The 25,227-nt window shown below is 38.4% G+C and overlaps 1 protein-coding gene across 1 annotated transcript; it reads left to right on the top strand.

The window, feature by feature from the left end:
* Window positions 1-22,445: 22,445 nt before the first annotated feature.
* On the top strand, window positions 22,446-23,498 carry LOC306651150 (melanoma-associated antigen B5-like; the record flags this gene model as incomplete). The annotated part of the gene is made up of 1 exon (XM_079123648.1): window positions 22,446-23,498. The coding sequence occupies one exon, from the start codon at window positions 22,446-22,448 to the stop codon at window positions 23,496-23,498; it is 1,053 nt and encodes a 350-aa protein (XP_078979774.1).
* Window positions 23,499-25,227: the final 1,729 nt, after the last annotated feature.

Below are 25,227 nucleotides of genomic sequence, written 5' to 3'. Positions count from 1 at the left end.
ATAATCCTTTGAGATGCCAAGAAGACATTGAACTGTGCTCTTATCATGGACTGGTAGAACCAGCTTCTGCTCCAATAAAGAGAATTTTTGTTAGGTTACTTACATAATTTGTCAAACTCCGAGGGCTCAACTTTGGGATGAGAGGAATGAAGAAAGGTTATTTTGATGGAAAGCAACTCTGAGGAAGGTTGTTGATTCTTAACACAAAATAGGAACTTTAAATTGCCTATAGCAGAAGAACACCACACCCAAATTAAATAATAGATGCTGTAATGGGGAAACACTGGATTTAGTTGCTTAACAGCATTTCAGCTGATGTGCATGTCTATGTCATTTGAACTTGCATATTCTCACACATATTCTGAAAACAGTTCTGTGAGTGAGAATTATTACCATCTTGAATCAAAACAGTATTAGTAATAATTGTCACCTAACACTGCCTGGTGGTGCTGTATTTTTATTTTTTTCATATTCCTAGATCCTACATGTTAGGGCTTTTCAGATTAACTTTGCAGAGAAAGAACATGGAATTTTCTCAGGTTCACATAACTGGTAGTGACAGAGCTGAACTTAGACTCAGACTTTGTATTCCTCTAGGGTCCACACTGTTGTGCTCCTACAAGCCCGAAGCGGACCTTGTACCAGTTATTCATTTTCTGCTCATCACTTCAAAATCTATTTCAGGTGATATAAAACAAGACTTCAAACTCAAAATACTGTTTTGGAACATATAGCCCAAGGAATAAGAATGAAAATACCAATATAAATTCAAGGTATGAATGAAGAAAGAGATATTGGTTAACAATAAAATTATACACAAAGTCAATGTCAATAAACCACAGAGTTATCTGGCTCAGCCACTTCCCTGAGAATGTGTGTATATTTGAACAGAAGTTACATAAGAAACTAAGTTTGGCTGATGAGAAGAAGGTATAGAACAGCATGTTTTGTGTCTGACAGCACAACACCTGCCCTGGGCTCTCTGCTTTGTGCGTCCCCATCTCACATCACTCCTGGGAAGCAACCTATTCTCTGCAATGTTTGCAGAGGGAAAATAATCAGGAGTTTATAGTGATGTGGCATTTTCCTGGCAGTCCCCCATCAAGTGCATAGGAAATGATATAAAAACTCCAATGAATGAAAACCAATGAGACAAATACCTCATAACAAAAGTAGTCACAGAAAAAACAGTCTATCTATTCTCAGTATCCCATCACTTCATTTTTAGGTATTCAGGGACATGAGAGCCTTGTTTGACTTAAGTGACCTGAGTCAAAAGATTTTGTGCCTGACTTCTTTCACTTAAGTATCGCATGATCTCACTCATAGGTGTAATCTAAAAGAGTTGATCTCACAGAAACTGAAAGTAGAATGCTGTTTACCAGAAGCTGGGAAGAGTGGGGTGGGGTGGGAAAAGGTTGATCCATGTGTACTAAGTTACAGTTAGATAGGAGCAAGATATTCTGATGTGCTATTACCCAGGAGGGTAACTATAGATAACAATTATGTACTAAACACTTCAAAAAGAAAAAAAGGATTTCTAATATTTTCACCATAAATAAATGGTAAGTGAGGGGGTCTATGATTGTGACTCAGTAGTAGAACTCTTACCTAGCATGTGTGAAGCATTGGGTTTTATCCTAAGTACCACATATAAATAAATAAATAAATAAATAAATAAATAAATAAATAAATAAATAAATAAATAAATAAATAAAATATTGTGTTCATCTACAACTAAATTTTTAATATGACATATCAAATTAATTTTTACTACATTTTAAATCAAAGCAGAAAAGCTTTCAGAGAGGATCCCACGAATTAATCCATTCCCTCACATTAGTATGTTCAACCCCAGACTTCTTCCTAGCCCACTGCAATGACTACATCCTAAAAGAGAGCCAATTGCTTTGCCTGTCTGCAGTTTCCAGCCAGGGTTTCCCTGGTGCGCTCTCAAAGCCCTGCAGATTTGTCTTTGGTTTTGTTTCTATTGTCCAAGGCTTTAGTGGGAGATACACTGTACCAGGTTGGAGCCAATGTCCTCTGAATGTAGTAATTAATTTAATCTTCATAACAAACCAATGAGGGTAGAACTATTATTTTTTACAACTCACTTCTTTTTCAAAGGTGCTTTGACATTTCTATTTCTATTCATATTCATAATAGTATTACAATCAATTTTGTACTTTTGATTAAAAAACATGCCTGCTAAAACTTGATTGAGTTCACAATCAATGCAAACAAAATGCAGTGATCAATTCCACAATCTGTATCAATTTAGAGAGGGTTGACATTTTTTTTTTCTGGTTTCTGGTTTTTTAATTTTGATTCATTGTACACAAATAGGGTACAACTTAAACTTCTCTGGTTGTATACAAAGTAGAATCACACCATTTGTGTAATCACACATGTACATAGGGTAATGATGTTTGCCTCATTCTATTATTTTTCCTTTCCCCCACACCCTCCCCATGCCTCATTTTCCTCTATACTATCCAACTTTCCTCCATTCTTGCCTCTCCCCTGCCCCTCATTATGTATCATCATCCACAAATCAGAGAATTCATTTGGACTTTGGTTTTTTGGGATTGGCTTATTTCACATAGCATGATATTCTCCAACTCCATTCATTGACCTGCAAATGTCATAATTTTATTCTCCTTAATGGCTAAGTGATATTCCATTGTATATATATGCCACAGTTTTTATTCCTTAATCTATTGAAGGGCATCTAGTTTGGTTCCACAATCTGGCTATTGTGAATTGAGCATCTATGAACATTGATGTGGCTGTATCTCTGTAGTATGCTGATTTTAAGTCCTTTGGGTATAGGCCAAGGAGTGGGATAGCTGGGTCAAATGGTGGTTCCATTCCAAGTGTTCTAAGGAATCTCCATACTGCTTTCCAGAGTGGCTGCACCAATTTGCAACCTGGCCAGCAATGTATGAGTGTACCTTTTTCCCCACATCCTCGTCAACACCTATTGTTACTTGTATTCTTGATAAAAGACATTCTAATTGGAGTGAGATGAAATCTTAGGGTAGTTTTGATTTGCATTTCTATTATTACTAGAGATGTTGAACATTTTTTCATATATCTGTTGATTGATTGTACATCTTCTTCTGTGAAGTGTCTGTTCATTTCCTTAGCCCATTTGTTGATTGGATTATTTATATTCTTGGTGCAGAGTTTTTTGACTTCTTTATAGATTCTGGAGATTTGTGCTCTATCTGAAGTGTGTGTATCAAAGATTCTCTCCCATGCTGTCGGCTCTCTTTTCATATTGTTGATACTTTCCTTTGCTGAGAAGAAGCTTTTTAGTTTGAATATATTCCAATTATAGATTCCTGCTTTTATTTCTTGTGCTTTGGGAATCATGTTAAGGAAGTCTGACATAATGAAGAGTTGGACCTACTCTTTCTTCTATTAGGTACAGTGTCTCTCGTCTAATTCCAAAGTCCTTGATCCATTTTGATTAGAGTTTTGTGCAGGGTGAGAGATATGGGTTTATTTTCATTTTGGTGCATATGGATTTCCAGTTCCCCCAGCACCATTTGTTGAAGAGGCTATCTTTTCTCCACTCTAATATATTGTAAAGTTTTTTTAAAAAAGTTTAAAAAAGAAATGGTGAGAAGACATGTATGTTTAACTTAATTTAAGCATTATACAAAGTATTCATGTATCAAAATATGTTGAAGACTATTAATATATTGTTTTCTATATGAGTTAAAATAAATTAATAAAAAATAAAGGGGAAACTCGGGTCCTTCAAAGAGTCAAGGTTACAATCCTGCCCCAAACAGAGCCACAAGAATCCTAAATTTTTATGTCATTCCTGGGAGGACATAGACAGGGCTCCATGGGGCATTCCCCATCTTCTCTCACTGAGGCCTTAGGGAATAAGAATTTTGGTCTGAGACTTTGAAACCTATGACAGCGGAGAAAAGTGTCCTGTGCCCTTCTAGGAATCAAGTGAGGAAATATGAGTGATACTGATCCCAGAAGTCTGACTTGGCACAGAGCCTGCCCCTGAAATCTACTCTCAGAGGCTTTAGGTAGGACTATCAGTTCGACTTCTCAGAGAAAGGATTCAGGTCCTTGGTCAGAGGGAGAGCCCTTATATAAGCAAAGGAAGGAGTCCTAATCCCTTCCAAGAGTTAAAATGAGGGTCCCCAGTGAGGACATAGGCAACTCTCCCACCTCAGGACCAAGAGGACCCCATAATACCCCACTCTGGTTGGCATCCCTGAGGTACCTGGGCATTGTTGACATAATGTGATATACTTACCACTATGGTGTCACAAGGGGTCAGGGACTTGGTCTAAGGTCAGCATTGGGAGGATTTACAAATTGTCCAAAGGACACAGAGAATGCTCTCAGGATTAAGGGAACCACTCATCCCATAAGTGTTCAAGGACCACAAAATTCATTCTTTACTCTCAGTCTCAAAAGCCCAAGGAGAAGTAAGATCAGCTGAGAAGACCCTCACATCTGTCTCTGGAGGCGGATTTCTAAGGGTGTTTTTGTCCTTATAATAAGGGGGCATGCCTCAGAATAAAGAAAGGAGGAGTTCTAGATCATGCCAGGCATAAAAACAAGTATCAAGGGGATAATACATTATTAAATAAAAGGGGCAAAGTAGAATCTGGCCCTGCCCTGCTTCCGGTCCTTTAGGATCCAGGAAAGGGTTGTCAAGCTGAAGTTCCCATAACTTGCTTATATCAGGTCTTCTAGAGGTGAGACCCTTACTCTGAAGATGTAGCCACCATTCCAAAAAAAGGGTGTGGGTGTCCCAAGTCTTTTGTATAGCAATTTTTTATTTGTTCTAATTGGTTATACATTATAGTAGAATGCATTTTGACACATTGTACACAAATGGAGCACCACTTCTCATTCCTCTAACTGCACATGGTGCTGACTCACACCAGTATTGTAATCATACATGCATTCAGGATAATAATGTCTGCCTCATTCTACTGTCCTTCCCACTCCCCTCTCTCCCCTCTGTACAATCCAAAGTTCCTTCATTCTTCCCTACCCACCACCCCCACTATGAAACAGCATCCACGTATCAGGGAAAACATTCAGCCTTTGTTTTCTTGGGATTGGCTTATTTCACTTAGCATGATATTCTCTAGTTTGATCTATTTACCTGCAAAAGCTATAATTGCATTCTTCTTTAAGGCTGAGTAATATTCCATTGTGTATATGTACCACATTGTCTTTATCCATTCATTGGTTGAAGGGCATCTAGGTTGGACCCATAGTTTAGCTATTATGAATTGAGCTACTATAAATATTGATGTAGCTGCATCACTGTAGCATGCTGATTTTAAGTCCTCTGGATATAAACCAAGGGGTGGGATAGCTGGGTCAAGTGTAGTTCCACTCGAAGTTTTCTAAGGCATCTCCATACTGTTTTCCACAGGGGTTACACCAATCTGGAGTTCCACTAGCAATGTATGAGTGTACCTCTTCCCCCACATCCTCACCAACATTTATTATTGCTTGTATTCTTGATAATTGCCATTCTGACTGGAGTGAGATTTCAATCTTATAGTAGTTATTATTTGCATTTCTCTAATTGCAAGAGATGATGAAAATTTTTCATGTTTGTTGATCAACTGTATTTCTTCTTCTATGAACTGTCTGTTCAGATCCTTAGCCCATTTATTGATTGGGTTATTTGGCTTTTTTTTAGTGTTAAGACTGTTGCATTCTTTGCATATCCTGAAGATTAGTACTCTATCTGAGGCACGTGTGATAAAGATTTCTCTCCCATCCTGTAAGCTCTATCTTCATGCTCTTGATTGTTTCCTTTGATGAGAAGAAGTTTTTTAGTTTGAATCATTCTCATCTATTGAGTCTTAATTTTAGTTCTTGGGCTTTAGGAGTCTTGTTTAGGACGTTAAGGTCCTAAGCCAACATGATGAAGATTTGGGCCTACTCTTTTTCTATTAGGTGCAAGGTCTCTGTTCCAGTGTCTAAATCTTTGAACCACTTTGAGTTGATTTTTGTGCAGTGTGAGAGATAGGGGTTTAATTTAATTGTGTTACATATGGATTTCCAGTTTTCCCAGCACCATTTGTTGAAGAGGCTATCTTTTCTCCAATTTATGTTTTTGGAACATTTGTGTAGTATGAGATAACTCTATTTATGTGGGTTTGTCTCTGTGTCTTCTATTTTGTACCATTGGTATACATGTCTATTTTGGTAAAAATACCATGCAGTTTTTGTTACTATTGCTCTATAGTATAGTTTAAGGTCTGGTTTTGTGATGCCTCCTGTTTTACTCTTCTTGCTAAGGATTACCTTGGTTATTCTGGGTTTCTTATTTTTGCAAATGAATTTCATGATTGTTTTTTCTAGTTACATGAAGAATGTCATTGAGATTTTAATAGGAATTGCATTGAATCTGTATAACCCTCTTGGTAGTATGGCCATTTTGACAATATCAATTCTGCCTATCCAAGAACATGGGAGATCTTTCCATCTTCTAAGGTCTTCCTCAATTTCTTTATTTAGGGTTCTGTAAATTTCATTGCAGAGGTCTTTCATCTCTTTGGTTAGATTTATTCACAAGTATTTTATTTTTTTGAGACTACTGTGAATAGGGTAGTTTTCCTAATTTCTCTTATAGTGGATTCATTGCTTATGTATAGAAATGCATTTGATTTATGGGTATTGATTTTATGTCCTGCTACTTTGCTGAATTAATTTATGAGTTCTAGAAGTTTTCTGGTGGAATTTTTTGGATCTTCTAAATATAGAATCATGTCCTAGGCAAATAGTGATACTTTGAGTTCTTCTTTTCTGATTCATATCCCTTTAATCTGTCTGTCTGATTGCTCTGGCTCGGGTTTCAAGGAGAATGTTGGATAGAAGTGGTGAAAGAGTGCCTCCTTGTGTTGTTCCAGTTTTTTTTTTTTCAGTTTCATATCATATTTTTCTTTCTTTATTATTTTTTTTATCTTTACAGACTGAGTTTTGATTCATTGTACACAAATGGGGTACCTCTTTTTGTTTCCATGGTTGTGCATGATGTAGATTCATACCACAATGATTCAAACCATTCGTGTAATCATTGTTCCAGTTTTTAGGGGGAATGGTTTCAATTTTTCTCCATTTGTGATGATGTTGGCCATGGGCTTAGCATAGATAGCTTCTACAATGTTGAGGTATGTTCCTACTATTCCTAGTTTTTCTTGTTTTGAACATGATGCGGTACTGTATATTGTCAAATGCTTTTTCTGCTTGTATTGAGATAATCATATGATTCCTTTAAGTCTATTGATGGGACACATTATGTTTATTGATTTCCATATATTTAATCAAACTTGCATCTCTGGAATGAACCCCACTTGTTCATGGTCCACTATCTTTTTAATATATTTTTGTATGCAATTTGACAGAATTTTGTTAAGAATTTTTGTATCTATGTTCAACAAGGATATGTTCTCTTTTCTTGATGTGTCTGACTGGTTTTGGTATTGGGTGATAGTAGCCTTATAGAATGAGTTTGGCAGGGTTCCCTCCTTTTCTATTTCATGGAATAATTTGGCATTAGTTCTTCTTTGAAGGTCTTATAGAACTTAATGTTATCTTCTAGTTCATTGCTTGAAACTGATCCTGTTTAAATTTTGTATGTCCTCCTGCTTCACTTTTGGTAGGTCGTATGTCTCTAGAAATTTGTCAGTATCTTTGAGATATATTTATTTTATTTGAGCACAAATTTTCAAAACAGTTTCTAATTATCTTCTATATTTCATTAGTGTCCCTCATGATATTTCCTTTTTCATATGAATTTTAGCAATTTGTGTTTTCTCCCTCCTCTTTGTTACCATTGCTACAGATTTATCAATTTTTTTTTATTTTTTCAAAGAACCAACTTTTTGTTTTGTCAATTTTTTCAATTGTTTCTTTTGTTTCAATTTCATTGATTTCATCTCTGATTTTAATTATTTCCTGTCTTCTACTACTTTTGGTGTTGATCTGTTCTCTTTTTCTAGGACTCAGAGATGTAATGTTAGGTCACTTATTTGTTGACTTTTTGCTCTTTTAATGAACGAGCTCAATGCAATGAACTTTCTTCTTTGTGCTTCCTTCATAGTGTCCCAGAGATTTTGATATGTTGTATCTGTTTTCTCATTTACCTCTAAGTATTTTTTTTTTATTTCCTCCTTGATTTTTTCTGCTATCCATTCATCATTTAGTAGTATGCTCTTTAGTCTTCAGGTGTTGCAGTTGCTTCTATTTTTTATTTGATCATTGATTTCCAGTTTCATTTCATCATGATTTGATAGAATGCAGGGTTATTTCTATTTTTTTTTATTTGCCAAGAGTTGCTTTGTGGCATAACATATGGTCTATTTTAGAGAAGGATCCATGTACTCATGAGAAGAAAGTGTATTAGCTCAATGATGGAGGAATACTCTCTATATATGGCCATTAAGTCTAAATCATTGATTGTATTATTTAATTCTTGTTTCTTTGTTTAGTTTTTGTTTGGAAGATCTATCCATTGATGAGAGATGTGTTTTAAAGTCACCCAGTATTATTAGATTGTGGTCTATTTACTTCTTGAAATTGAGAAGGGTTTGTTTGATATACATAGATGGTTCATTGTTTGGGGAATCTATATTTACAATTGTTATGTTTGTTGATGTATGATTCCCTTTAGCAGTATGAAATGTCCTTTTTTATCCCTTCTGACTAACTTTGGTTTGAAGTTCACTCTGTCTCATATGAGGTTGGAAACCCCTCCTTATTTATGTGGTGCATGTGAGTGACATGTTTTTTTTTCCAACATTTCACCTTCAGTATGTGGATGTCTTTTCATAGGAGGTGACTCTTTTGGAGACAGCATTTTGTTGGGTCTTTTTTTTTTTTCAATCCAATCTGCCAGTCTATATCATCTGATTGATTTTAGGACATTAATATTCATGGTTATTATTGAGATATGATTTGCATTTCCAGTCATTTTGGTTTAATTTTGGTTTTTAACTTGACTCAGTTTCTCCTCTGATTGACTTTTCCTTTAGTGTAGTTCCTCCCTTTGCTGGTTTCCATTGTTTTTTTTTTTTCCTTTCACTTTCTCTTCATGGAATATTTTGCTAAGAAGGTTCTGCAGTGCAGGCTTGCTAGTTGTGAATTCTTTTAACTTGTTTATCATGGAAGATTTTTATTTCATCTTGAAATCTGAAGCTTAATCTTGCTGGATATAAAATTTTCAGTTGGCATTCATTCTTTTAGAGCTTGGTATGTTATTCCAGGACCTCTTGGCACTGAAGGTCTGGGCTGAAAAATCTGTTGAAGTCCAAATTGATTTCCCCCTATATGTAATTTGATTTTTTTCTCTCACAGCCTTTAGAATTCTATCCTCATTCTGTAGGTTAGTCATTCTCATTATAATATGCCTTGGTGTGGGTCTGCTGTACATTTGTACATTTGGGGTTCTGTAAGCTTCTTGTAGTTCATTTTCCATTTCATTCTTTAGATTTAGGAAGTTTTCTGATATTATATCTTTGAAATGATTGTGCATTCCTTTGGTTTGTATCTCCATGCCTTTGTCTATTCCAATAAATCTTAATTTGGTCTTTTCATGGTATCCTGTATTTCTTGGAAGTTCTGTTCATGGTTTCTTACCATCCTTCCTGTGTGGTCTACTTTATTTTCAAGAGTATATATTTTGTCTTCATTTTCTGAGGTTCTGTCTTCTAAGTGGTCTAGTCTGTTGGTTATAACTTTCCATTGAATTTTCAATTTGGTTTATTGTTTCCTTCATTTTGAGGATTTTTGCTTGATTCCTTTTTATAATCTCTGTCTTTTTATTGAAGGGATCTTTCACTTCTGGGATTTTCTCTCCAATACCATCCTGTATTTCAAAGATCAGTCTAACTATGTATTTTCTGAACTCCTTCTCTGACATTTCTTCTACTTTGTCATCTATGGATTCTATTGTTGGAACACCATGGTTTGTTTGAGGAGCTTTTATCCCTTGTCTTTTCATATTGTTTGTGTGTCTTCTCCTCTAGCAGTAGGGAGCTGAGGCAGTACAGATTCTACCCTGTAGTCTTATAGTGTCCCTAAAGACTTCTAATACCTCACCTTCAAGGGAGAGACCAATATTAACAGAGCCAATACAAACAATATAGAACCTTTAACCAAATGGCTCTTATTAAGGTATCTACAGTTTTGGCACAATAATCAGAAATGATGTGTTCAATTATTGTCTACAATATAAACAGTAAGTTTGCTAATAGGGTTTACTGTTTCAAATGATGGACAATGAGGGAACAGAAGTAGTGTGAGACGTGATGTTTATGAGGAAGAAGGAGAGAAGATAGAGGTAGGAATTTATAATAAAAGTGAGGGAGGAATTAATAGAGATTGGCTGTTAGTATGAAAGAAGTGAGAAAAAGAATTCAGAGAGACAAGTAGGTGAGAGAAAAATATATAGAGATTTTTAAAAAGTAAAACTATAAGGATACACAACAAAACTGTAATACACTATTCAGACCTCCCATTCTTTAATAAATTGATAGATGAAAAATATATGAATTCAAAGATGGTAGAGGTATGAGAGAGAGGGCAAAGAAGGAAAAAAAGGAAGGAAAGTCTCAATGGAAAATTGAATGATTGCTTCTATTGGCTTTCAAAAATTTTCTTAGCTTTCCTTCTCCACCAATAGGTGGGTTTGTCTGAAGTTTGATGTTAACTCCAGTCCAGTGGGTGCCAGACCAATTGGGTGACTAGGCAAAGGTAAGATACCCCCACTTTCTCTTCCAGTCTTCCCACCCATTGTAGCTGGCCCTTTCCATCCCCAAATGCTTCAGGCTCACTGAGCTGGAGAGAGTTCAGTTTTCTCTAGTTTCAACAACCTGTGCTCCCCCCAGGGAACTGCCCCCAGTCTCTGGCTTTCCACAGGCTTGCCAGACCACTCACTGACACAAACCCATCTGCAATCTCAGGCTCTGCCTTGCAGCTGTCCCAAGATCTCAATGCCCTTTCAACTTGTAGATAGACCACCAGGGATGCATTCACACAAAAGAGCAACCTTGCAAAGAAGCAGCTGGATGGTGGCCACTAGCAAGAACATCTCGAAGAAAAACCTCAGGTGCAACCAGACCTGCAGGTACTCCAATATAACTCTAGACCCTGGTCAAAATCCCCAGGCTAAGGCCGCTGTGGCCTGAGATGGCCATGGTGGCAGCAGCAAATCTGCAGGCCCTAGCTGGTGTCCCAAGATGGTGGTGGCCACATGTAACCAAACCTGTAGGTACTGTGACAATGGACTTCCAGGCAACAGTGGGCAGCAGGCAATCTGAGGCAGTCTTTAGGCTAATGGCAGACTATAGGCAGGTCGACATCAGTTGGTGGGCAATGGGTAGGTGAAAGGAAGGTGATGGGCAGGCAAGAGGCAGGCAAATGGGCAAATGGCAGATGATAGGAGGGAGTCAGAGAGCCATCTGCATTCCAAAGGCATAAGATATGCTAGCAAACAGCAAGTGAAGGCAGGGGACAAAGCGGGGTAAATAGCAGGGAATCAGTGGGCAGCAATGGCTGCCTTGCAGAGAAACAGTATCTCAACTACTTAAAATCTGAGTCACGCAGTAACAAGAAATGCAGCCTTCCTCTATTTCACCATCTTGGATCTGAAAAGGTCCAAAGTCTTCAGTGCTAATTTGAGGAACCTAGGTGAAGACTAAGGACTATAAAGAAGTAAGGACATAAAATTCCCCACTGAGCAGTCAACATTGAGGTCACCTGAACAGGAATGATGAGTTGAATGGTCCTTTAACTTCCCTTCTTGTGAGTCCCAGGTAGATTTGTGATGCTAATTTAAAGTCACTCCCTAACTGCGGTTTCAAGCAGAGTATATCTGTTTCTTGGTGAGGCAGTTTTTGCTGCTTATCGATACCCTGCTATTTACCCCATTTGTCTGCTGTGATCACCTGCAGTCTGCCAGCATATCGATGCGTTTTTTGAGTGCAGATTGCTCACTGTCAGGCGCCTATCATCCGCCATTTGCCTGCCTCTCACATGTCCATCGCCTGCCTCACACCTATCCATCACCCAGCCCACAAAGTTCACCTCCTGATCATCCAACAACAGTTCAGCAAACTGAATGCCGACCGCCAGTGGAGCACCAGCTACCTGCTATTGCCTGGAAGATCACTGTTACAGTACCTGCAGGTTTGATTACATGTGGCTGCCACCATTTTGAGACAACAACCAGGCCCTGTAGGACCCCTGGCCAGACTGACTGAGACCTGTCTCCAGGATCCCTCAGCCCAACCGATCACTCCCTGCCTCTGGGGCCCTCACATTGACTGACTGGTCCCTGCCACCAGGACCCCCAGACCAACTGACTGCGCCCTATCACTGGGACCCCAGACCGACTGATTGCAACTGGCCTCCAGGATCCCACAACCACACCAAACACACCTGACCTCCAGGACCCCTGCCTGACCGACCACATCCTGCCTCCAGGACCTCCTGCTGACAATGGCCACACCCTGAGCAGCAGCTCCCCATTTGCTAACACGTTTGGAAGCCAGAGCAGCCATCTTGGATAATACTGGAAGCCATAGCTACGATCTTTAGGTGGGGCAAAATCCATCCTGAGACGCCTGCTGGAGGCTTGAAGCTCATTGTCAGGTACCTCTCATGCATCAGGCTACTGAAGACTGGGAGGTTTCATTACTATATGACTGTTATACTGTAGAGTTTCTTTTTTCTCCTTATTGAAAAATTTTAAGTTTTTATTTCTTTACTTTTCTTGCTCTCTTTTCCTTTGGTTTACCTGTTCCCTCAGAGTCTCTTTCTCCCTTTTTTCATTCTAACATCCAAGTTCTTTTGATTACACTCTCACCCTTTCTATTATCTAGAACTTCTGTATATTCTTTTCTTATCCCATTAATAGCTACATTCTACATCCCTCTGCATCCTCTTTGTCCTCCATTTGAAACTGCAGAACTTATTACAAATCTGTTTGTTTTACTGAAGATAATATTTGAACTCATTCTGTTTTTAATGACAATTTTGTTATTGTCCTCATAGGGGCTATTTGGTCTAGGATTGCATAGTGTCTGAATTGGGCACTGCTAATATTGATCTCCCCTTAAAGAAAAGGTTTTGGAAACCTATAGGGCCACTATAAGCCTATAGGGGAAAATCTGCAATACCCCAGATCTGCACTGATAGAGGGGAAGATACATGAAAAACATGAAAAGACAAGGGAAGAAAATGATCCATACAAATCTAGATTCTATATTAATAGAATCCAATAACATTACATTAGAAGATATGTCAGAAAAGGACTTCAGATTATACATCATTAAGATGATTAGCGAAGCAAAGGATGAGATAAGAGAGCAAATGCAGGCAATGAATGATAATACCAATAAGCTGAAAGAGCAAGTGCAGGAAGCAAAAGATCATTTCAACAAAGAGATAGAGACTCTCAAAAAAAAAAAAAAAAAAACCCAAACGGAAATCCTTGAAATGAAGGAAACAATAAACCAAATAAAAAACTCAAAGGAAAGCATCACCAAAAGACTAGACCACTTGGAAGACAGAACCTCAGACAATGAAGACAAAATATTTAATCTTGAAAATAAAGTTGCCCAAACAGAGAAGATGGTAAGAAATCATGAACAGAATCTCCAAGAACTATGGGACATCATGAAAAGTCCAAATTTAAGAATTATTGGGATTGAGGAAGGCACAGAGATACAAACCAAAGGAATGAACAACCTATTCAATGAAATAATATCAGAAAATTTCCCAAACCCGAAGAATGAAATGGAAAATCAAATACAAGAGGCTTACAGAACACCAAATGCACAAAATCACAACAGATCCACACCAAGGCACATTATAATGAAAATGCTGAACATTCAAAATAAAAATAGGATTACGAAGGCCTCAAGAGAAAAGCATCAGATTACATACGGGAGGAAACCGATATAGATAGCAGCTGACTTCTCAACCCAGACTCTAAAAGCTAGAAGGGCCTGGAACAACATATTTCAAACTCTGAATGAACATGGCTGCCAACCAAGAATCCTATACCCAGCAAAACTAACCTTCAGATTTGAAGATGAAATAAAATCCTTCCATGATAAACAAAAGTTAAAAGAATTTACAAATAGAACGCCTGTGCTACAGAATGTTCTCAACAAAATATTCCATGAGGAGGAAATGAAAAACAACAATGGAAGTCAGCAAAGGGAGGAACTTCTTTAGAGAAAAACCACTCAAAGGAGAAACGAAGCCAACTTAAAAACCAAAAATAAGCCAAATGATTAGGAATACAAATCATATCTCAATAATAACCCTGAACATTAATGGCCTAAACTCATCAATCAAAAGACACAGACTGGCAGAATGGATTCAAAAGAAAGACCTAACAATATGCTGCCTGCAAGAGACTCATCTCATACAAAAAGACATCCACAGACTAAAGGTGAAAGGATGGGAAAAAAACATACCATGCACATGGACTCAGTAAAAAAGCAGGGGTTTCCATCCTTATATCAGATAAAGTGGACTTCAAGCCACAGTTAGTCAGAAGGAATAAAGAAGGACATTTCATACTGCTTAAGGAACCATAAATCAGGAAGATATAACGATAGTAAATATTTATGCCCCAAACAATGGTGCACCCCTGTACATCAAACAAATCCTTCTCAATTTCAGGAATCAAATAGACCACAACACAATAATTCTGGGGGACGTTAATGCACAGCTGTCACCACTGGATACATCTTCCAAACAAAAACCAACCAAAGAAACCATAGAACTCAATAATACAATCAATAACCTAGACTTAATAGACATATATAGAATATTCCATCCATCAAGGAGCAGATTCACTTTCTTCTCAGCAGCACATGGAACTTTCTCAAAAATGGACCATATGTTATGCCACAAAGCAGCCCTTAGGAAATGCTAAAAAATAGAGATACTGCCTTGTGTTCTATCAGATCATAATGGACTGAGAGTAGAAATCAATGACAAAAATAAAAAGCAGAAATTACTCCAACACCTGGAGACTAAATAATATGCTATTGAATGAAACATGGATAACAAAAAACATCAGGGAGGAGATTCAAAATTCTTAGAGGTCAATGAGAATGACGATACAACATATCAAAATCTCTGGGACACTATGAAAGCGGTACTAAGAGGAAAATTTATTGCATGGATAGCATTCCAGAAAAGAATGAAAAGTCAATAACTAAATGACCTAACATTATAGCTCAAAGCCCTAGAAAAAGAAGAACAGAATAAAAGCAAAAGTAGAAGACAGGAAATAATTAAAATCAGAGCTGAAATCAATGAAATTGAAACAAAAGAAAATTTAAAAATTTGACAAAACAAAAAGTTGGTTCTTTGGGAAAGTAAACAAAATAGACAAACCCTTAGCCACACTAACAAAGAGGAGAGAGAAAACTCAAATTACTAAAATTCGTGATGAAAAAGGAAATATCATGATAGACACCACTGAGATACATAATATAATGAGAAGCTACTTCGAAAATCTGTATTCCAACAAAATAGAAACTACTGAAGACATTGACAAATTTCTAGAGACATATGCTCCTCCCAAACTGAACCAGGAGGACATACACAATTTAAACAGATCAATATCAAGCAATGAAATAAAAGAAGCCATTAAAAATCTACCATGCAAGAAAAGCCCAGGACCAGACAGATTCTCAGCCGAGTTCTACAAGACCTTCAATGAAGAACTCATTCCAATACTTCTGAAAGTATTCCAGGAAATAGAAAAGGAGGGTACCCTACCAAACTCATTTTATGAAGCTAATATCACCCTCATACCCAAACCAGGCAAAGACACATCAAGGAAAGAAAATTTTAGACCAATATCCTTGATGAATATAGATGCAAAGATCCTTAACAAAATATTGGCAAAGAGTATCCAAAAAAATATTAAGAAAATTGTGCACCATGATCAAGTGGGTTTCATCCCTGGAATGCAAGGATGGCTTAACATCTGTAAATCAATAAACGTAATGATATTTAGAGGATTCAAAAAACTCCTACAGAAAACTCATCAGTGAATTCAACAAAATAGCAGGCAACATGCATAAAGCTAAAGATTTTTTATACGCAAGCGATGAAACATCTGAAAGGGAAATGAGGAAAACGACTCTATTTGCAATAGCCTCAAAAAAAAAAAAATAAAATACTTGGGAATCAATCTAACCAAAGAGGTAAAAGATCTCTACAATGAAAACTACAAAACAATGAAGAAAGAAATTGAGGAAGACCTTAGAAGATGGAAAGATCTCCCATGTTCTTGGATAGGCAGAATTAATATTGTCATTCTGGCCATACTACCAAAAGTGCTATACAGATTCAAAGCAATTCCAATTAAAATCCCAATGATGTACCTTACAGAAATAGAGCAAGCAATTATAAAATTCATCTGGAAGAATAAGAAACCCAGAATAGGTAAAGCAATCCTTAGCAGGAAGAGTGAAGTAGGGGGTATCACAATACCAGAACTTGAACCATACTACAAAGCAATTGTAACAAAAACGGCATGGTATTGGCACCAAAATAGACAGGTAGATCAATGTTACAGAATAGAGGACACGGACACAAACCCAAATAAATACAATTTTCTCATACTAGTCAAAGGTGCCAAAAATATGCAATGGAGAAAAGATAGGTTCTTCAACAAATGGTGCTGGGAAAACTGGAAAACCATATGCAACAGAATGAAATTAAACCCCTATCACTCACCCTGCAAAAATATCAACTCACAATGGATCAAGTACCTTGAAATCAGATGAGAGACCCTGCATCTTATAGAAGAAAAAGTAGGTCCAAACCTTCAACTTGTTGACTTAGGATCAGACTTCTTTAACAGGACCCCCATAGCACAAGAAATAAAAGCAAGAATCAATAACTGGGATAGATTCAAACTAAATAGATTTCTCTCAGCAAAGAAAACTATCAGCAATGTGAAGAGAGCCTACAGAGTGGGAGAAAATCTTTGCCACTCATACTTCAGATAGAGCGTTAATTTCCAGAATATATAAAGAACTCAAAAAACTCTACACCAAGAATACAAATAACCCAATCAACAAATGGGCTAAGGAAATGAACAGACACTTCACAGAAGAAGATGTACAAGCAATCAGCAGACATATGAAAAAATGTTCAACATCTTTAGTAATAAGAGATATGCAAATCAAAACTACCCTAAGATTCCATCTCACCCCAATTAGAATAGCGATTATCAAGAACACAAGCAACAATAGGTGTTGGCGAGGATGTGGGGAAAAAGGTACACTCATACATTGCTGGTGGGGCTACAAATTAGTGCAGTCACTCTGGAAAGCAGTGTTGGGATCCCTTAGAAAACTTGGAATGGACCCCCCATTTAACCCAGCTATCCCACTCCTTGGCCTATACCCAAAGGACTTAAAATCAGCATACTACAGAGATACAGTCACATTAATGTTCATAGCTGCTCAATTCACAATAGCCAGATTGTGGAACCAACCTAGATGCCCTTCAGTTGATGAATGGATAAAGAAATCATGGTATATATATATATATATATATATATATATATAGATAGATAGATAGATAGATAGAATGGAATATTACTCTGCCATAAAGAATGTTAAAATTATGGCATTTGCAGGCAAATGGATGAAATTGGAGAATAACATGCTAAGTGAGATAATCCAATCTCAAAAAACCAAAGGACAAATGATCTCGCTGATAAGCAGATGATGACACATAATGGGGGGTGGCAGTGGGGCAAAACTGTAGGAAGGAGGGATTATATAGAGGGAATAGAGGGGTGGGAGGGGTGGCGGAAGGAAAAAATAACAGAATGAATCAAACAGCATTACCCTATGTAAATGTATGATTACACAAATGGTATGCTGTTACTCCATGTACAAAGAGAAACAACATGTATCCCATTTGTTTACAATAAAAATAAATTAAAAAAAAAAGAATGACTTTTCAATTATAGATAATATAGATTCCAAAGAAATATCCACTTAAGGCAGTGAATTAGATTTTGGGGGTTATGATAAAAAAATGACCAAAAAATAATAGCTTATAAAGCAGATTTTTTTTTTTTCTCACAGTCCAGCAGGCTGCAAGTTTAAGATCAATGTGCCAGTAGGACTGACTTCCTCTGAGGCCTCTCTCCTTGGTTTGTAGAAGTTCATCTTCTTTCTGCCTCTTTATAGGGTCGTACTTTGGTTGTATACATCTCTGGTGTCTCCTTCTGTGTCCTAATGACTTCTTATAAGGGCACCCCAGTCAGACTTTATTAATGGCTACCATAACTGCTTCATTTTAAGTCAGTCACCCTTATAAAGACCTTATGTCCAAATGGTCACACTTTGAGGGACTGAAGTTTAGGAGTTCAACATATGAATTTTGTGGGAGAGAGAATAAAATTCAGTCCATATAGATAAGAATTGAAGCTATCTTTGCCCTTCTCTAAATGCAGTAGAATACAATTCATAAACTAGGTGTTTTATGCATATTGTCTCCTGGACCTTCTGAAAAATAAAGGTTGCAACTGGGGCTATATCTCAGTGGTAGAGTATTTGCCTAGCATGTGTGTGGCACTGGGTTCAATGCTCAGCAGTGCATTTGAATAAATTAAAAATAAAATAAAAGGTCCATCAACAACTAAAAAAATATATTTAAGAATTCATTTAAAATCATTTAAAAATATATTTAAAAATAAAGTTGTTACTTCTTCGAGGTGAGATGTACAGAAGTCACTTTGTTGTCAGTTTGCCATCAACTAGAAGAAGTAGATGTTGCTGCTTTGAAAGGACATTCTAATTAGGTCATCTTGAAGGTTATTTTGCAAATTTTGAGAGAGGGCTAGATTTTTGTGAGGAAGAAATGAATGAAAATGGAGGTAGTTTGGATGGAAGCGTAGTTGGGAAGCACTGATTGAGTTGGTCCTTGACAAAATTCTAGGAACTTTGGGTTACACCCACGTGGGAAGAACCCCTCACATTCAAATTGAATAACAGATGCCCTCATAGGGAAAATCTAATTTTACTTCGTAAAATAAATTTTTGGCTAATTCATTGTTCTTTGATAGCATTTCATTTTCTCTGACATAACTCAGATTTTAAAAAATTCCCAAAAGGAGGGTTGTGTTAATCTGGATAAAAATCATTATAACTGCCAATAATTTAACACTGACTACCAGTCATTATGATGAGGGCTCTCTACAGAGTATGTATATTCCATTTCCTACAAAATTGGTTTTACTTAGTTCAGGTTTACATAACCAAATACCAGAAAATGATTGGTTTAAATAACAAACTCATTTCTTCATGTTCTGGAGACTGGAAAGCCCAATATCAGGGTGCAAGAAGATCTGGTTCTCTTGCAGACATCTGCCTTCTTGTTGTATATCCCTATGATGGAAAAAAAGGGAGCACAAGCTTTCTGGGTTTTGTTATAAGGTTGTTAATCCCATCATGGGGACCCTACCCCAATTATTTCATTTAAAACTAATTATTCTCAAAGGAATCACTTCCTGTGACTCTGGAGATTAGGGTTTCAACACACGCATTTTAGAAGGGCAAAATAATTTCAGTGCATTAACAAGACTTAGAAAACTGATTTGGCTGATAAAGAACCAGCAATAGTCTCAGAGTCTCAAGGTAGTAAGTGATAGAGCTAGGATAGATCACTGATCTGAATTCATCTAGAGCCTATGCTGGACCACCACTCTCAAGCTAAACTGACTTTGTATACTTTTAATAAGTTATCTCTTCACTACTACAAAATATATCTTAGATGATTGAGAATTTTTGTCCAAAGTTCTGGATTACAATCCATAACCAGAGCAGTAAGAATACTGAAATAAATGAGATGTTAGAATAAAAAGAAAGACTTGGTAACAATATGATCAACAACATGTGCAGTGTCCAGTTATCTTCAGGATTGGAATCCTACCAAATTATCTAGCTCTGCTTCTTTCATGGAGTAATTAAATATCTCAGAAGAGAAGTACCATATAAGATTGAATCTGTGTGATAAAAAGAAATAGACTAATATTTAATGTGCAGTCACCTCCTCTCCCAACCTATCCACCTTGTTCTTCAGCTTCCCCATCTCACGTCACTCCAGAGACACAGACCTATGATCTTCAATATCTTAAGTAGGAAGACTACTCAAGAATTTTCAGGAATGTTGCATTTGCCAGAAAGGTTTTCATTAAAGAGACAGGGTCAAGATGAAGACGTAGATTAAAAACTGACCGAGAACACACAAATTGAAGTAGGTATCTTTTATTCTCATTCAAGCTCCTCACTTTGACTATCGCCAGAGCCTGTCAGCCTTAGCCATAGGAGTTGATTGTGTTCCCTTTGCTTGCTCTAGATCTAGGGAGCCAAGGCCACGTGCTCAGGCTGACTTCTGCAAGGTGGAACTTTTGAATGTGAGGGCATTGCAGTGAGGGGGAAGGGCAGAGGGAGGGGCCTAAAGTTCAAACGTGAGTAAAATCTAGAATCTTCTTTGAGGCTGAGGTACTCGTACCCCAGAGCAGAGGGGGCGCTACAGACGCTGCTCCAGCAGCCAGCCTCTCTTGGCCCTTTCATTGGTGATAGCCCTCACTTCCTCTGAGGGTGCCTGAGGAAGGCGAAGGGCTTCATCTGGAGGCAGCTAGCTCAGCCAAAAGGGAGAAAGAAAGAAGTCCCAGGCTCTGGTGCGGTTCCAAGGTGAGGAGTTTGAGAATGAATCACCTACCTCAGTAAATGGTCCCCGCCCCTCCCCCACAACGCCTCGCCCTTGTTCTCAGTCCCGAGAAGCCCTGAGGAGAGCGGGCTGACTGACATGTTTGTTTGTTTCCAACTCTAAGTCTCAGAAAGGCGAGGGTAAATAAAAGTGGGAAATCCTAGTTCAGTAGAGGAAGGGGACCCTAATATCGGTTAAGGCGAGGAACCTTAGGTGGAGATACCTTCTGAGACTGCGTTTTCCAGATGACGCAAACATGGAGTCAGGAAGATATGAGCCGCTCTTTCTTATTTCATATCCGTGGCTGAGAGTCTTGGCTCGAGGTGTGTGGGGAGCCGGAGGCGGCTTGGGTCAGTAAAAGAGGTACCATGCTCACCAGGGAATCAAGAGCGGAACCTTGAGTGAGTTCTAAGGAAATCACCAATTGCTGAAGAGTGAGGTGGCGCAGAGCCTGACCGTACCATAAATCTCAGAAGCCCCAATGAGGGTCATCACGCAAATTTCTGCAAGGAGGTGGGAGTCTTGAGGATGTGACCACTTAAGTCTGAGTCATGGGTCCTCAAGTCAACATAGGGAAGCATCCCAGGTACAGCCAGGATTCAAGGCAGGGAACTGAGGGACCCCAGGTCCTATTGGCAGCCTACAATGTCTGTGCAGTAGTAACGAGACTCACATTCATTTTCTCCTAGGATATGGAGGACACAATAGTGTTGAGATTTTTTTTCTAAAGGAATTAGGTAAGATCCACAGTAGGAGATTTTCTAGGTATTTCTAGGAGTTAAGGTGAGAACCATGATGTCTTAGGCAAACATCAAGAAAAAGGTGCCACAGAATCCATCCCTTATCTTCAGCCTTGGGAGGCCATGCACAGATGAAGTGACCCTCATATCCTAGGGAGTCTCAGGAGATGCCAGCAGGAAGAGAGAAGTTCTGCATGAAGAGGATTCAGAGGTCAAAGGAAGTGTTGAAGGGACCACTACTTTCTATAGATAACAAAGAATCAGACCCTCACCCATGTATTTAACACTTGAGGGCCCAGAGCAGGGCTGTCAGGCTGAGGCTGTTACTTTTTTATATCAAATTTAAGAGAGGTGAGGTATTTGTTATGAGGGTTAGGCTACCAGTCAGCAGAAAGGAGGTGTACCAGGCAGTACCTGGACATCAGGCAAGTTCTTCAAATGAGAATTGCATACCCAAGCATCCCATGAAAAAGGAGACTCCTTGTAACTATCAGTTGGGGAACCCCTGAGAATGTCCTTCACTTCCTCCTCTGGGGTCTCAGGGGCATGTTGGCTTTTTGGTTTGATGTATCAACTTAAGAGCAGTAAAAGAGAGAGGCCCAGGACTTGCCAACAGTTGATGTGATGATTCTGATTATGACAGGAGATGACTCCCCGCACCTCAAAACAGAGCCTCCACTACCACTCCAGTACACCCCAGGTAGGGATGGTCTGTAGCCTAAGACTCACTCTGCTTTCCCAGGAGACAGGTTGATCAGACCAGGAGCATGGTGCATTCCTAGAGCAGTGCTCTCACAGAAACCTGCAGAAGTGGTCTTAGTTAACTCCCTGCTGAAGTTACTCTTACAATTTCATTTTCCCTCCCCCAGGTGTTTGCATCACCAGCCATCCAGCCCATACTCCTTCCTATTGTCCCTAACCTGATTCATCATGCCTCGAGGTCTAAAGAATAAGTTCCTTGCCCGTGAGAAACGCCAGCAGGCCCGAAGTGATGCTCAAGATTTTGAGGCTTTTGAGGAAGCAGCAGCAGCAGCAGCAGCAGCAGCAACAGAAGAAGAAGAGTTCTCTTCTTCACCCAAGAACCCACCTGGTACTGAGCCAGATAGCAATCCCCAGGATCCTGAGAGAGCACAATCTGCCACCACTGCTTCTGCCATTGTTTCTTGCACTACATCTGATGAAGTTTCTGATAGCCAAAATGAGGAAGAGGAAAGCTCATCTGAGGCCACACTCTACACTGATGATTCATGTGAAGACCCTCTAACCGGAAAGGTTGGGTTATTGGAGCAGTTCCTCCTCTACAAGTATGAAATGAAGCAGCGCATTACTAAGGAAGATATGCTGAAAGTTGTCAACCAGAAGTATAAAAATGAGTTTGCTGAAATCTTCAAGAGAGCCTGTGAGCATCTTGCAGATGTCTTTGCAGTTGATGTGAGGGAAGTGGACTCAACCACTCACTCATACAACCTTGTCAGCAAGCTGAAACTCCCCAACAATGGGAGGATTCGCGCTGGCAGGGGATTACCCAAGGCCGGTCTCCTGATGAATGTCCTGGGTATGATCTTCATGAAGGGCAACTGCGCCTCTGAGGAAGACATCTGGAAATTCCTGAAGATGATGCATGTGTATCCTGGGAAGAAGCATTTCATCTATGGAGAGCCCAAGAAGCTCATCACCAAAGATTTGGTGAGGTTAAAATACCTGGTGTATCGTCAGGTGGTCAATAGTGATCCTCCCCGACATGAATTCCTGTGGGGTCCCCGAGCTCATGCTGAAACCAGCAAGATGCAAGTCCTGGAGTTTTTGGCCAAGATTAATGAGACCGCTCCTAGTTTCTTCCCAACCCTTTATGAAGAGGCTTTGAAAGATGAGAAAGAAAGATCCCAAACCATGGATGCAGCCAAACCTGATACTACTGCAAAAGCTAGTGAAGTTCCCAAGGCCTCCTGTCCAGCAGCTTCTTTGACACCTGTTGAAGTTTGAGTCATTTTCATCATCCAGATAATAAAATATGATATCACAATAGGGATTTTCTTGAAAATATAAAAGAACCCCACAGTAGGTGGGGTAATAGACTGTAGGAAATAAGATTAAAACCTCATCAATTCTGGCTTTGTGTAACTTTTATTCTTTTGTTTTATGGAGTTAAATGTTTGAAACTTTTCTTGGTTTATTCAAAAAAGTAGATGAAATTAAATCTTTATAAATTAGTCTTTGTGTTTCTTGATTCATTTGCCAAACATTAACTGAACGTATGCCGTTTGGAATCTGTGTATTAGAATGGGATGCTGAAGTGTAGCAGACTCAGCCCCTCCTTACAGAATTTTTGAGAGCCTACGAGCTGCAATCATACAAGAAAGCTGCTGAACTACCCTATACAACTTAGAGGTAAAGTAAAAAAAATGAGTGTGAATGAGAGTGTTCCTTATGAGAGCAATCAAGTGGAAATTTCCTGAGCAAGGGAGTTTGGGGCTTTGGGAAACTCTTAAGTCCTCAGTGGGATATAATTTTATTTAAGCTCAGTGATAGGTTAGTTGAAGCTGTGGAAGTGGTGAGTAAATTCCATGCTCTCAGATGGTATACCTCAGAGTTGAGAGACAAAGTCCTGTAAGTCTGCTTGGGCTGACCTAACAAAATACTATAGACTGAAGACTTAAAATAAATTTATTTTGTGCAATTCTCAAGCTTGGGAAGTCCAAATTCAAGGTGCCAGCATATTTGGATCCTGTTAAGGGTACAATTCTTGGCTTGAAAACAGCCACTTTCTCGCTGTGGTCTCACATAGGGGAGAGAGAGAGAACTCTAGTCTCCTTCTGTCTTATTATAGGGACAATAATCCCAACATAGGTGCCCACCATCATAATATCATCTAAACCTAATTTCTTTCAAGGCACTTCCTTCAAATATTATTGTATTGGAGATTAGGGCTTCAGCATAAGTATTTGGACAGGCATGGGCACAAAAACATTTAGTTCATAACAGAAAACTGCCCAACAATTTGCTTTGGGATTGTGGGTAAACAAGAGACAAATCTTCACCTGGGCAAGAAGGAAAGGTTCCCTGGACTCTGTTTTCAGTGCTGATGAACACAGTTTTCAAACTACGTATGTATATTTTCTCCCAAGAATTTCTGAGAAATAAGGGTAATAATCCCTTGAGGTAAGATGTGTAGGAGCCACTATATTGGCATTTTTTGCCTTGAACTGGTAAAACTAGATTCTATTGCATTAAAAGACCATTTTAATTAGGTTATTTTGAGTGTAATTTCCCAAATCTTAAGAGATGAATTTTGTTAAGCGTATAATGAATGCAAATAGAGATGGTTTATATGGAAGGGCACTTGAGAGGAATGGAAGTACTCGGGCCTTGACACTAATTCTAGGAGCTTGAGTTACAACTAGCTAGAGAAGACAACCCTACACTCAAATAAGTGCTCTCATGGGACAAATTTACAATTTTACTTACTAGGGAGAATTTTTGGCTGATTCAGTCTACTTTGTATAGGAGTATTCCATATTCTCTGACATCTGAATTTTTAAAAATGTTCATAGTGTGGTGGGTAGTTTCATCTGGGATATAAATAAATTCTATTCTTTAAATAGTGGGCAATATTTTCAAGTCATCTTGCCATGTATTCTATATACAGTTCATACATTCCTAGAAGATAGAGCTTACCAATTTCCTTTGGCAGATGATGAACTTGCATTTTTCT

This window comes from Sciurus vulgaris (genome assembly GCF_902686455.1).
Source record: "Sciurus vulgaris genome assembly, chromosome: X".
NCBI lineage: Eukaryota > Metazoa > Chordata > Mammalia > Rodentia > Sciuridae > Sciurus > Sciurus vulgaris.
Note: the sequence above shows the minus strand (reverse complement) of the source record. Positions and strands in the feature narration are given on the sequence as shown.